This window comes from Stegodyphus dumicola, chromosome 12 (genome assembly GCF_044657685.1).
Source record: "Stegodyphus dumicola isolate Sdum_Otavi_A_Nest chromosome 12, ASM4465768v1".
Taxonomy (NCBI): domain Eukaryota; kingdom Metazoa; phylum Arthropoda; class Arachnida; order Araneae; family Eresidae; genus Stegodyphus; species Stegodyphus dumicola.
In genome coordinates, this window is record NC_140779.1 from 73,020,464 (window position 1) to 73,035,087 (window position 14,624).

The 14,624-nt window shown below is 31.0% G+C and overlaps 1 protein-coding gene across 1 annotated transcript in view; it reads left to right on the forward strand.

Moving 5' to 3' along the window:
- Syx8 (syntaxin 8) overlaps positions 1-14,624 on the forward strand; it is a 34,613-nt gene that overhangs the window by 19,237 nt on the left and 752 nt on the right. Inside the window, exons 6-8 of the mRNA XM_035369110.2 lie at positions 1,126-1,218; positions 9,377-9,478; positions 9,679-9,763. Of these exons, the coding sequence (XP_035225001.1) occupies positions 1,126-1,218; positions 9,377-9,478; positions 9,679-9,746 (263 nt within the window). The 3' untranslated portion in view covers positions 9,747-9,763. The remainder of the gene's footprint in view (positions 1-1,125; positions 1,219-9,376; positions 9,479-9,678; positions 9,764-14,624) is intronic.

Sequence of the window (14,624 nt, forward strand, 5' to 3'; positions counted from 1 at the left end):
TTTTCATGATGTAAGAGTCTTTATTTGCAGAAAAAATGAGAAAGTATTTGGTGTCTGACTTAAAAATAGTCTAATACTTGAATCAGAATAATTTCTGATGTTCCAATAGAAAGGGAGGTAGTTTTTAACATGATATTTTTTTTGAAATAATGCAGTTAATGTTTAAGTTACTAGTGTTGGTTTAACCCTTAAGTAGAATTAGAAGAAGCAGATTGGCTCTCACACCATCAGACTCAGGTTCATATTCTGTTATATCCAGTGGCGTAGCTAGGGTGGGGCAAGGGGGAACATCTGTCCCCGGGCACAGCATCCAAAGGGCGGCAAATTCATGCTACGAAATTTTTTAATGAAATGTTTTCCATTTTTGGCACACCGAAAGGGGCACAAATTCTTCAGTTGTCCCCGGGCGCTGGAAACTCTAGCTATGCCCCTGGTTATATCCTGTATCTGATTCTGGTGTCCTTGGAACATTTCACTTTTGAAGCCAAAATTCTTAAGGATTGAAAAAAATTTTAATGCCAGATGTATTTGTCTTTTGTACAGAAACAAAATAGTTCACTATAGAAATAAAAATTGTCTTGAAAAGGTGTATGATAGAGGGAAATCTTCAGATTACATTCTGTGAGTGAAAATTAAGATAGAATTCTGGCAATTAACAACTGTCATGTTTTTTTGCCTAAATTAAATAGCCCAATTTTTGTTCAGTTTTGCTGTGTACAAAGAAAGGGTAGACATGAGCTTGATAATGTAGCTAGTTTCAGCAGTTTATTTATTTATTTATTTTTTTATTTTATGTGTACTAGAGGTTTGTAAAGTGTATATTCAAAGCTAATTTTTTGTTTATTGCAGTTAACAACTAGTTAGCAATGCAGTCTTCCATTCCATGAAAAGAGAGATTTTATATGCATCTATGTTATATTGTTTACATATCTTGTAATGAAAAACTTCATAACTTTGTGAAACATATGTTTAATCAACTGTGTTAATTGGTAGATTATAACTGAACTTTAAATTTATAACTGATTAAATGAACATCAATATTTAATGGTGATTTTTTTTTCTATGTATGCAATTTAAACTGTTTTATGTAGTCATTAGTGACAAAACTGCATTTATCTTTTCCAGAGCAAGATAAGGGTCTTGACACATTATATGATGTTGTAGTTCGTCAAAAACAAATGGCTCAAAATATTGGGCAGGAACTGGATTTGCAGAATGGTCAGTGAGTTACTATTCTGTATGAATATAATAAGTAATGAATTTTGAACTATATTTAACAAGGTGCAATACAGTGTTTTCTTAAAAGTTTATTGATTAAATATTGATTTCACTCATAGAAAAATCATATTCTAGGGCACAGGATCCCAAACGTTTTCATGCTCCACACCCCTAAAAATTTTTAATATGTTCTCCCACCCTCTAAAGCAGTTTCTTTAAAAAATAAATAAATAAATAAATAAAAGTTGTATAATCAAATTTTAGTAATAAACAAAACATGGGAATAAGAAAATATTATACAATAATTAACATTTGCATAAATCTTTCAAAAAACTTAATGACTTTTTTGTTTCTGTTTATTGTGTTAGAGTTCTTCAAATTAGAGATCTTGGTTGCTGACAGCAATTCATGTATCTGCTTGTGCATCCAAGTGATTTCTGAATTTTGTTTTGCATGGCAAAAGGCATTAAATTTGGACTCGCACATTGCAAATGGGATGAACACAATTAGTACCTTTTCATAATTAAGTTTTGGGAACATATTCTTTACCAAACACCAATATTGTTCCAAAGTATTGCTTTCAAACTGCATTTCAAGAACATACTTATGCACAGTTTTAAAAGATCTTCAGTTCTTTATCATCTAAAATAACTTATGTAAATTTTTAAATTTCTTACTAAGGCTCAATAAAGATGTAGACCTTCGGAATGACTTTGTCTGTGTAGTCTGTGTAAAGACCTTAGGCTTCATGTTATCTCAATGGAAAGTAGAGTTGTACAGTTCTTTATCATCCAACATGCTATCCAGATCGAAAGTGTGTGGGTTTGTAAGCCATAATAAAGCTATTATTTGAAATTAACCAGCTACATTGCTGGCCACCGTAAATGCAACCCCCTGAAGGAAGCATGCAAATAACATGAAATTTACAACATGCATTAGCGGAGGTGAGATATGCAAATGATTAGAATTTCAGCGCACATTGATTAGATGCACGTCACGTGTGCCTGTGGCGCCACTTCAAAACACTATTTAAGGCTTGGAGTTTTCAATGATTTCAAATTCGGCAATTGTGTTTTTCTTGTGGTTTTTTCAAAAAAAAGATCAATTTTGCCTCATAGTAAACAGCGATCATTGTTTAATCAAGTATCCGAGTTCAACAGAGGAAGGATAGTGTCCTACCGAGAGTGTGGATTATCTTTCAGGGAGATTGGTAGTCGTGTTGGACGAAACCAAACAACTGTAATGCGGATATGTCACCGTTGGATGCAGGAGGGTATGACGGACCGACATGTTCGATCGCATACGGTCAGTGAACCATTTCACGTGATGACAGGAACATTGTGCGCATGGCAGTGACGAATCGCTCAGTCACATCATGAACCATAGCACAGAACATTGAGTCTGTAACGCATCATCCAGTGTCTGCACGTACCATTCGACGTCGTTTACAGCAGGGTTGTCTGTCTGCAAGACGTCCATTGCTTCGTCTACCCTTGATGCAGAACCACAGACGTCTGTGCCGCCAATGGCGCGTTGAAAGAAGGATGTGGACAGCAGAATGGAATGAAATTGTCTTTACCGATGAGTCACACTTCTGTCTGTAACACCACAATGGTTGCCTGCACCGGTTATTATGGTATGGGGCGGTATTCTTGCACTTTAATACGCATTGCCAATACTTTAAACAGCCAGAGCTACATCTCCGAGGTGTTGGAGCCAGTTGTCCTTCCTTACCTTCAGGGCTTGCCCACAACCATATTTTAACAGGATAATTCACGACCGCATGTGGCACTCATTGTCCAAGGTTCTTCGTCAATGGCCAGATTGAATTGCTTCCCTGGCCGGCTCACTGTCCGGATCTTTCGCCGATAGAAAACATGTGGTCCATGGTTGCTGAACGTTTGACCCAGATTACATCCCAAGCTGTCACACCAGATCAACTTTGGCAACATGTGGAAGCTGCTTGGTCTGCTGTACCCCAAGAACACATCCAAAGTCTCTTTGAATCAGTGCTGAGGCGTGTGGCAGTGGTAATGTCCAACAATGGTGGCTACTCTGGTTACTGATTCTTGAAGGAACCACGCTTCACAGAAATCTATAAATTTAATCATTTGATACTTGGTTAACATATTATCTACTAAACAAATTTTGTTGTGATAACTCTTGTCTTTCTTGGTGTTGCAATTTGGGTGGCCAGCAGTGTATTTATAATTTGAGCCTTTACTAAAACTTCTGCTTTCCGTTTTCTCACCAGAGTGCAAATCAGTGCAATAATATTTAAACTGAAGTTTTGGGATTGCAAGACAGAGCATGAGTGTCTCGCACGCATGTTTCCTGCCTTCTCTGATAAGCTGGTAATTATTCAGCTTTGGGTTATTGTTACCTTATAGAGCTATTACGCCAGCTTAGATTTAAATTTAACACTGTAGTCCTTGATTACTAGCCTACATTTTAATTTGAAATTTACTGTTAACTTACTATTACTTGTTAGTTCATAGTGATGTTACTCTACTAACTCTAGTAATGAATGCAATGTAACGATATTATTGCATGATATTTTCACATAAGAACAGAATAAAGGACTCTTTTACCCCCAAAAAATTATAAAACATATCTAAAATGAATTCTAAAGATTATTTTTCGTGGCATCTGTGTGTACATATGTGCGTACATATGGTTCGTGCATAACTGAAAAACAAGTAGCCTCAGAAAGTAGAAATTTTGTATGTAAGACTGCTATAACATGTAGATGTGCATCTCCATATATATCCACTCTGTTACTCAGCTAGTGAGCTCAGTTTCTTTATTCTTATATGTTTGTAACTTGTGCATTTTTGGCTTAAAAATGATTGAATTATGTTGTTCCAATCTTCTGGTTAAGGTTTTTATGCCTTTAGTAAATCTGCATGAAATATTTGTAGAATTATCAACAATTTAAAAGTTGTTTAAGTGCGGCTAAGCCTACGTATTTTTACCATGGTGTCCATGTTTGTTTACATTTGAAACTTGGCAGAATAGTGGATTTGTTGCCAATCTAGAGAAACTAAGATTTGCAGCAACAAAGATAACACCTTCATTTATTATTGGGAATTAAATCATGTTTAATCCATTCTGGAATTTATTTTAGGAAATAAATGTTTAAGATTTACTTCATAATTTTTAATATAGATATTTTGAGGTTTTATGTATTTTTGCCTTGTTGTGAAGTGAGAACTCGATTAAGGGTCTAGGACTTTTCACTGTGGCCACTTCGCCATCGGGATGTTTCGCCATCAAGACATATTTATTTTCTTTGCATGACTGTGTTATATCTTGCCATATTATGCTCATATTAAATTTATTTAGTTTAATAATTCTGTTTACCTTTTGTATACTTAATAAAAGTTGCTTGTAATATATATAGTTATTTGTAAGTATGAGATATAAAGAAATTGGACATAGTTGGAAAATTACGTTAGTATCAAAGAGAACTGGGGCTAACCCTCTGATATTACAGAAGTTATATGCGGGTGCAATATTTACATGATTCATTAAAAGCTAGTTCAGAGAAATCACTCATACAAGCAGGAATTTCATATTTTTATGATGAAATCTAAATGGGAAACGGCATTACTTTGGAACCTTGTCAGCACATTACTCTCTTAAAATTAATATGTCATGTGTAACAATGTATTTGTATAAAATTTTACGCAAATAAGTCCTGTACATTATTTTATATAAAATGTTTATTCAACTAAATCAACTTAATATAATACGGAAAGATATTCTTCTCCTTAAAAATACCCATCAAATGAATTTGGTAATATTTCCAAATTACCCTCAGTTTCTTCACATACATTTGTAATTACTGACTTATACTTATAAACTATTTCCTCAAGTGATGGAAAATTAGAAAGATTTCCTAACTCATCGACACAAAAATTATAACATTTCTTTGAAATCATTTATCTTCTTGCAGCATGTCAATATATTTATGTTTTTACCTTGGATATATACATTCTGGTCAGTTTTATGAGTGAAAATATCACTTGGATAGCCTAATTTTTAGTAACTTACGATTTCATTTCTCCATAATCCATTATTCTATTTTCTTATCTTTGGCATCATGAATGTTAATAATAATTTAAGAAATGTAGCCTAAAATATATATCAAGTGAATTAGACGTAAATAACTATGTAAGTAACGTAATATAAGTGTACGGATTATTTATTGGGAACAGAAGAGAAATAAGCAGATCATGAACAGAGAATCACTACAGTATGCAGTTAACTAACTAACATATATTATGTTGCACTATGTGACTGATGTAAACAGTGTGCGCGGCAGATCATTATCAATGCTTGCACGGGAAATATATTTTGCATGCACACTAGTGTCGTGGATATTTTTTAAATAATTTATTTTTAAAAATGAAAAATTTTAACTCGCACCCAGTAGAATGCTACCTTGCTTATCTGGTTGGAAACCCGTGTTCTAAGGAAATAAATGAGCAGGTATGAGGAGATTAAAACTCATTAGAATTATTCCAGATTTTTAAAAATCATTTTGTCTGTGTACTTGTATTAAATTGGGTCATCTGGAAAGCTCTTGGTTTTTCATTTTCAAGTCAAAGTATGTTTTCATTTAATTATTTTTTCAACATTATTTTGGTTTCAGTACAGTGCTAAGACTCGAGAACCCCAAAAACTCTTTTTTGTGATATTATGTTCTTTTATTAAAAAAAAAGAAGAAAGACACTAGTAAAACTGTTGTAAAATTCATGTTGTATATAGACAAAGGGCTCTTTTTGATGACCAATTTGAAGGTAGTTTGAGAAATTTAACTGCAGAAATTTCAGACTCAAAGATGATGCCCATTCTGGATAACCATCCTCTGTAAACAAGAAATTTTCACTGGAAATCCATGTTATAGAGTTCAAGAATGATCACTCAGACTAAATATTCAGAAAAGTTCAGCATATGATCATTTGAAGAACACTGTGTATGGAAGCTTTTACAATGTTTAGGCAGCCCATAGTTTAACAGAGCAGAATATGCTTGAATTTCCGCATGTTATTTTTTGCTGAATCAAAATAAAGAAGTTACTGTTTTGAAGCAACAACTTATTGATGATAAGATGGAAATGAGAAATGAATATTAAACAATAATGTTACAAGAAAAAATTATGGTTTAAGTCAAACAAACCTCCTTAAGTAACTGAGAGGGGTGCTTCACACCAAAAAAGTAATGTTTTATATGTGGTAGGACTACAGAGGAATTGTATAATGAATTGTTGATAAATCAGGCAATAAATTCAAGAGATACTGTTCCCAAATGGCAGTTTTAAAAGCAGAAATTAATGCAAAACATCTAGAACTGACCAATCATTGAGATCCTGTCTTCCCTCATAACAGTGCTTAGCCTTGTATTTTGATGAATGTTGAATAAGGACTTACTGAGTTTGGCTAGTATGTTTTGTGTGATCTCTCTCCCCAAAATTTCACACTTTAGCACCATGTATTTTCATCTTTTCACATCACTTCACTGAAAATTCTTTCAGTGGCTTGGAGTTCATGTCTTTGTCAAATCACACCGTGATAACTTCTTGATAAATAAACTAATGATTTTTTTAAGGAAGGAATTTTCCAGCTATTGGGCAGATGAGAAGTCGAAGAACAAATTGGTGCTGATGGCATTCAATTAAATTTTCTTATGTTTCTGTACTGATTCATTCGTATTTATCTTAAAGAAACTGCAGAACTTTCCCCAGATGGCTGAATATTACAGTTCTTTTACTAAATAGTAAAAGACAAGGAAATACATAATATTATGTTATTGAAATTTCAATTGCAGAGTTTCAAGATAAAATGTCATTTTAACTTAAGTTAGAACTTAGTAGTTTTATTTTTAAAATAATAGGGTCATATAAAATGTATAATTTAATGTTTAATAATGAATTATATATATATATATATATATATATATATATGCACACACACTTATATTTTTACTAATTTATTTCACATATACTAAAGTAAATTTTATAGACTGATAAATTAATTTTTAATTGATTTAAAAAAATATTTATGAATTATTGAGCATTATTTTTTATATTTAATGAAATATAAGGAACATGATAGCTACTTTATTTAATTGAAATTTCATCAGTATTATTATTAAGGATTGAAACCTCGTGGGAGGTTCCATTATCATGCTCTGAATTAGACCAATTATATCCAGTTTATTTTGATTGATAATAATGTAGTACCTGTGATCTTGTAACATAATGATTTGAATTTTTAGTTCTTAATATTTTTTTCAATCATATTTACCTTCCTGTCATTTTTGCAAGTAAATTAGTATTACAGAATATGTGTGTAAATGCAAAGAACTTAATGAGAACAATTCTTAATTATATTCAGAGTTCAATAGTAGGAGAAAAGTTTGCATTATAGGAAGAAGGCTGTTGTCTTAGTATTTTGTGATTTTTGGGCTGTATTTTATTGTGACATTTACATAAAATGTACAATCAGACCATAAAGCATCTATGACTATTTGCATCAATGCTTGTTTAGTATAGGCAATAGTATTTTTTAAAAAGTGAGCTGTTTTAAAAAGAATGCAGCTTTTAATAGTCTCTGGCATTAATGGTATAATTTTTGGGAAGGTTTGCATGACACTGCACAATTATTTTTATTTAACTTACTTTATTACTTATTGTCATATAACTTAAGTGAAGAATTTTTTTTAACTTTGAAATTTTTAAGTCCTGTAACTTGCAGATTGTTAAATTTCTGGATTTGTACGAGATTGCCTGTAAGAATGCATAAAAATAAACTGTGGTGTTAAGCATTTAATGCATCCAGCTAAATGTTGGCCAGTTACTGAAGAACTCAAGTTTGTATCATCTTTTCTTGCATTTTTTCCTTCCCAGTCAGTGATTTTGCAGTGTAAGAAAAAAAATGAGGTTTTTATGATGAAAGAATTCAGAACTAGGTCAAGCCATCACGATTTGCAAGGTCACAGTTCATCAATTGATGTAATATCTGACCGAAAGATTTCATGCTTAACATATCTTAGAAAAAGTATAAGATGCCAATCTAGAAACATCTTGACTCTGTGGGATCACAGGAATATAAAATTTTCATATTCCTGCAATAATTTAAAAATATTTATTTTCACTTTGGATCCCTTATTACTAAATCTATAATAAAAGAAATGTTTATTTACCACCACCAATAACAAAAATGCTTTGTTGATTAGCTTTATAAGAGAAAGAAGATATTGTAGGATGTGACTGAGGTGTAGTCATTTCATGAATTGGAGTTACCTACTTGAATAATTGATGATTCTTAATCCATAAAGATTATTATTTATGAAACTTCTTTACTAATTTTCTTTATACCTTTTTTCATACCTAAAAAAAATTAAAAAGGGGGGAGTATCTTTGGGCTTACAAAAATTAGGTAAATTAGCTGAGAGCATTTCAATCTCAATTAAGTGTATAACAATTCATTTAAATTTGTGTTATGTGTGATAGTCAGTAAATAGGTTGCATATGACTACAGAAATAAAAGTGTATGAAATATTTATGTGGATGCCAGTTTCTTTTCATTCTCATCTATATTAAAACTTTTATCCCATGGAGGTATGAAGGTCTTAATGCTTGTTGCATCTATGTCTTGCCTTTGCTGCTGCATGAGTCTTTGCCACATGTTGCCTAAAGCTGCCATGATGGACCAATACATTGTGAATCAGTGGGTTGTACATTTTTGGCAAATTGCAGATTGAAACTTCAGCATCATGTTGCCAGAAGATGATGCAGCAATCACATTTCACTCCATGTCTCTAAAACTTATTAATGGCATGCATACACATATGCACACACATACACACACCAATATGATAGTAATTTTTGCATTGCCTTGACATGTCCTATGCGATTAGTGATCAGATCTACTCATGACTTGGTATGAAGTATGATGCAACATTACCTAGGAACATGTTTTGAAGCTACTGATGGTTATTTGCTGTCATCCCATTGTCAATTTGTAACCTGCTTATTGACTATCTCATAAATAAATATAACTAATTATATTCTTAAAAGTTGAAATCTATTTAAAAATTAGCTTTTTATAAACCTGTTTGTTGTAATTTCAAATAAATACTTTTATTTCAGAAATAATTGAGGACATTGTCGACCATGCTGATGATACGAGAAAGCGTCTAATAACAGAAACTAGACATGTAGCCATTGTAGATAGAAAATCAGGATCATGTTGTATGTATATTTATTCACTGTCTTTATTTATTTTTTTTCTCCTTCTTATCTATTTTTATTTTTTATCTTTATCTATTTTTTGCTCATAAAATATCAAATAGTAAGTATCAATAGTAGAAATAGTATCAAAAGAAAACTATTGATTTTGTTTTCTGTTTTCTCTAAGTATGTTGAATAATCTAGGCATTTTCTCCCTTTAGGTTATTGGGTAATAATAATATTACTCTTCATTGCCATTGCAGTTGTTGCTTTAATTCCCGGGAAATAGGATTAATTGCAAATGAGGTAATTCTGTTATTAATATTAGAATAATAATGTATTGTTATCTGTTAGAATAATATGAGAAATGTAGATTGAAATTTGAGAAATGTTTGAAAACTAAAAATGTGTTATATAGCAAATGTATATACTCTGTGTTTACCATTAAGATTGTGGTAAAATCTGTTCGTCTTATTTAAAGATTTTCATGATTATTCTATTTTTTTTCCATTCTTCTTTTATTCATTTAATATATAAAACATGAAAAATAAAAAATTGCTAAAATTTTTAGTTCTACTGTGTTTCTCTTCTAAAAACTTGTGAGAAATGTTTTGTGCTAAACAGGGAATTGATTGTTGACTGCCATTTGTTAGGACACTGTCCAACATCATCAAAGTGTAACATGTCAGTTGAGGGAAATTCCCAGGTGTAAACCATGTGCAGGAGTAGATGTCCAATAAAGGAAGTCCTAACCTTCATTCATAAGAATTAAAAAAATTTCCCTGCAAATACAGTTTTGTATATGTAGGACAGACCTGTAGATTTTTAAAATTTAGGATGAATCAATTAAGCTAATGGTATAAACTGAAGAAGGTAAAAGATTTTCATGTTCCATTGTTGGGATAAAAATAATTTTCAATGGTCAAAATTATTATTCACCTTAATTTGGTCTCAGTTTTAATTTCTGGAAGATTCCAAAATTTTTTTCCATAGCAAACTCTTTAGCAGCATAGCATTACCCAGCATTCAACTAAGTGGAATATTTTAGAATTTAATAAAACACCTCCTCTAAAAATTTAGTAAATGAGAGATTTCTGTTGTCTATTAATACTTATGCATTGTCACTAAACAGTGTGATTTAGCACCAATAATAGATAAGCATGACATCACAACACAATGATAATTGAAAGAAATTAATTTAATGTAAACTCAGTTAATTCTTGATAAGCCAGTTTAATTTTTGTAAAGAATGATGTAAGTATCATTTTTCACACATTTATGAAAAAAATATATGTATTACTATTTGAAACAGAATGAGTATATTCAAAGTTACAGGGTGCAGACATAAAAAAAAAAAAATAAATAAATAAAAATAAAATAATAATAAAAAGCCACACATGACACTGAAAACAGATAAACAGTAGTGATATAATATGAAAAATTATGATAAGCAATTTAAGTTTTGTATGCTATATCCATAGTTTGTATTTCTTAATTATTCAACTAAATAAAGAATGATCCCTTCATTTAAATTTCTGCCATAATCATTGGTGACATCTCTACGAGCTTTCATGTTCAGTGGGATTTCATAAACAATTCCAATGTTTTACTTTCAGTTTCACCGTCTATGAAATATGTTTGCACTTATGTCCGATTTTTTTTTTTTAATCTCATATTTTAAATAATTTTGGTATTCAAGTTGCAAAGTTCTTTTTTTTTTTTTTTTTTTTTCTTTTTTTTAATTTTAGACGGGAAAATTTTTCCATTCATTTGGCCTCTCTGACTTTAATTTCATTTTTCATATGTTCAAATATTCAGAATTTTTGCATATCTGGAATTCAGCATTTCCAGAGCTTCCTGGATAGTTGAGCTTTTACTGCAATTGTCATATTACTTTGAATTTAAACCACAAAAGGAAATTAAAATTAGAAAATTAATAATAATAATAATAGTTACAAAAGTGCTGTCTTTGAATCTGCTGAGTAAGATTTTGAAAACTGTAAAAATAGTAAAAATTTAAATTAATCTTATAATAAGTATTGAAAAATAAGAAACAATTTCATTTATTTAAATGGATATTAATATTAATATATTAAGCTACCTAACTTATTACATTAATATTAATAATATATTTAGATAGGAATATTTAGATGTACTACCACTTTTGACATCTTCACTTTTAGAACCTTCTGTTCTTTATTATTGGACCATATCACATCATCTTCAGTGTCATTTAAAGCATTAGTAATGCAGCACTTAAAAAATAAAAGATTTCTTGATGTTTTCTTCAGGGATATCATTGGGGTCATTGGGAAGTGAGAGATTGGCAGAAATAAGCTGTTAAAATATTCATTTTGAATTTAAGCCACACCCTAATTTTACGTCTTAAAACATTTGAATAAAATCTTGAATTCAAAATAATATAGTATACATATAGAAATATGCAAAATGTAATATAGTTTTCCCTCTGCCTCTAAGAATTTTTTTAATCTTTATATTGGTTTCCAGACTTGGGATTTTGTATGCAGAACTTCGAAAAACGTGTATATTTAAATATATTAGCTATATATCACAATTAATTTCAGGGAACTTATAAGCATTTTTTTTCCATTTTTGTTTATCTAATCTTAATATATTAAATATATTTTTAAATAATGCCAAGTATATTGAAAAGTAACTTCTTTTTTCTTTAGTTTCAGTACTGCATCTGTTAGTTTCCCCCCTTCAGTTATTTAAAATAATGTGTGAATATTTATTAGGCTCCAATAATTGATGCTTCTTTCATCTTGTGAATGCGTTAACTTGAAAAGTATAAAATCTTTTTAATGTAAATTAAGAGGTTTTGAAAGAAAACTCAAATTTAGTTGCTCATGATTTCAGTGAAGAATAGAATTATGTGAAAATGAAAGATTCACAGTTCAGAGATTGTGGCTATAAACAAGCATTAGCAATATAAAATTTTTATTTTGAAATAGTTCATTTATTATTAGTAACTATTAAAAAAAAGGGAAATAGGAATTAGACTTGATCTAAAAATGATTGGAAACTAAGAATTGTTTTCTTACCATTTTCTAAGAAAAAGTGATAATTGATTTTTCCTCCTCTTCAAAATTCTTTGCTGAAGACAATGCTTCGTTAAGAATATTGAGTTGTATAGTTGAAATTCCTTTAATGCTGTTTAGTAACTTCTTTCTGAAGGAGTAGTTGAAATTTTAAACAAATTCAAAAATTTAAGTAAAATAAACGTTATTAAACCTTTTAACTAGGATTCCAACCTCTTATTCTTCAAATAAATGACAGCAGAATGAATATAAACTCCTATCAGAGAACATTATGTTATTTGTCTCTCAAATTGCATTGAGTTTTTTCTTTTGAAGATGATCCTAGATAGCAGTTGAATAATTAATTCTTATGCAATTGCAATTTTTGTAAATTTTAAAATAGAACAGGAAGAAATAGATTATATTATATAGATAAGATACAAAATATGCAAAATTAATTTCTGATTTTAATTTATAACACTACCTAATATGTTTATTTTAATTTGGTTATTTCTGCTTTATATTTTAAAAAGACATGAACTGACAATTTTTGCTTTTGGAAATATGTAAATATTTAATTATGCATATTTTCCCTAGAAGATACTTGTGACCAAAATAGTTTGAAATACTATACTATATTAAATTTCATAAATTGGAATCATGGGTCTATAATCAGCCATCCAAGTATTTTTTTTCTGCAGTCTTTTTGAAACAGCATAGATGTATGTGTATGTAGATATACATATATATATATATATATATATATGATTCATCTAAACTTTTAATATTATAAGTAGCTTGTATGTTATTGTGTAAAAATAACTGTAATTAAAATGTCCCAAAAGAGAAACTGTAAAAAATGTATAAAACGTACTATATTTTTGCAACAGATTCAAGTATTTACAATTTTCTCAATATAGTAAATGTCCGATAATGCAGCATCCTGTCATTCAGCATATCCAATAATTTGGCGGGCCTTTCATTGACATGCCTATAGGGTTGGATAAAAATATGGAAACACCAAAATAAAAACATATTGCTGTGACTAATATGGTGTTGAAAAACTGTTGGCATGCAAAACAGCTTCAGTCTTCTCAGAATGGATAAATACAGGCCTTGTATGCTCTGCAAGGGAATCTTATACCATTCTTCCTGTAAAACATTGGCAAGTTCAGTTAACAGTTATGGTGATGGATAGCACTCACATAGATTTCTCTCCAAAATAGCCCACAAAGGCTCAATAATAGTGATATCTGGTGACTATTGTAACCATAGTAGAAAGTTCACCTTCATGCTCAGAAAACCAATTTTGGATGATGCGAGCTAAGTGACTAGGAGCTCTGTCATTTTGGAATATGGCATCGCCACTGGGGAACAAAATTTGTATGATGGGTTGGACATGATCAGCCAAAATGCTTACATAATCTTTGGCAGTAATGTGAACTTACACAGTAATGATAGGTCCCATGGAGTACCAAGTTACGGCTGCCCAAACCATGACCGAACAGTCACCATGTTTCATTCTAGGCAGCAAACAGTCTCTATCATACACTTGGGACAGCGTTCGCCAGATGTCTGGCATCAGAAACTGTGCAAAACTAGACTCATCTGACCCCAAACCAGTCTTCCATTGCTCTACAGTCCAAGTTCGCACCACTTTCTCCTCTTACATGCATTTTGATTACTGATGAGTGGCTTTTGAATTACAGCTTGTCCAAAAATACTCTACTTGCAGAGCTCCCTTCATATTGTTTTGGTGCTGACAGGGTTTGTGAGTGGGAGATTCAGTTTAGGAGTCACTTTTGTGACTGTAGTCCTGTTATTTTTCATTACAATCCTTTTCAACGATTGTCTGTCATGATCACTTTACATACATTTTTGTCTGTGCTGTGATTTAGTGGATGTGGGTTTTCCATTTTTCATGTACGAATTAAAAATCTTAGATATTATGCCTCTTAAAACACCAAACACTTCAGTTACCTTGATTACGGAAGCACCCACCATATGAACCCACATTTGAATTCATTTAGCTCCATGACACAACTGTACAGAACACTATTTTGATAATGAATGACACTTGCAAGGTATTGAGGATGTTGAACAGGTGGCGTTAGTAAGCAAACACA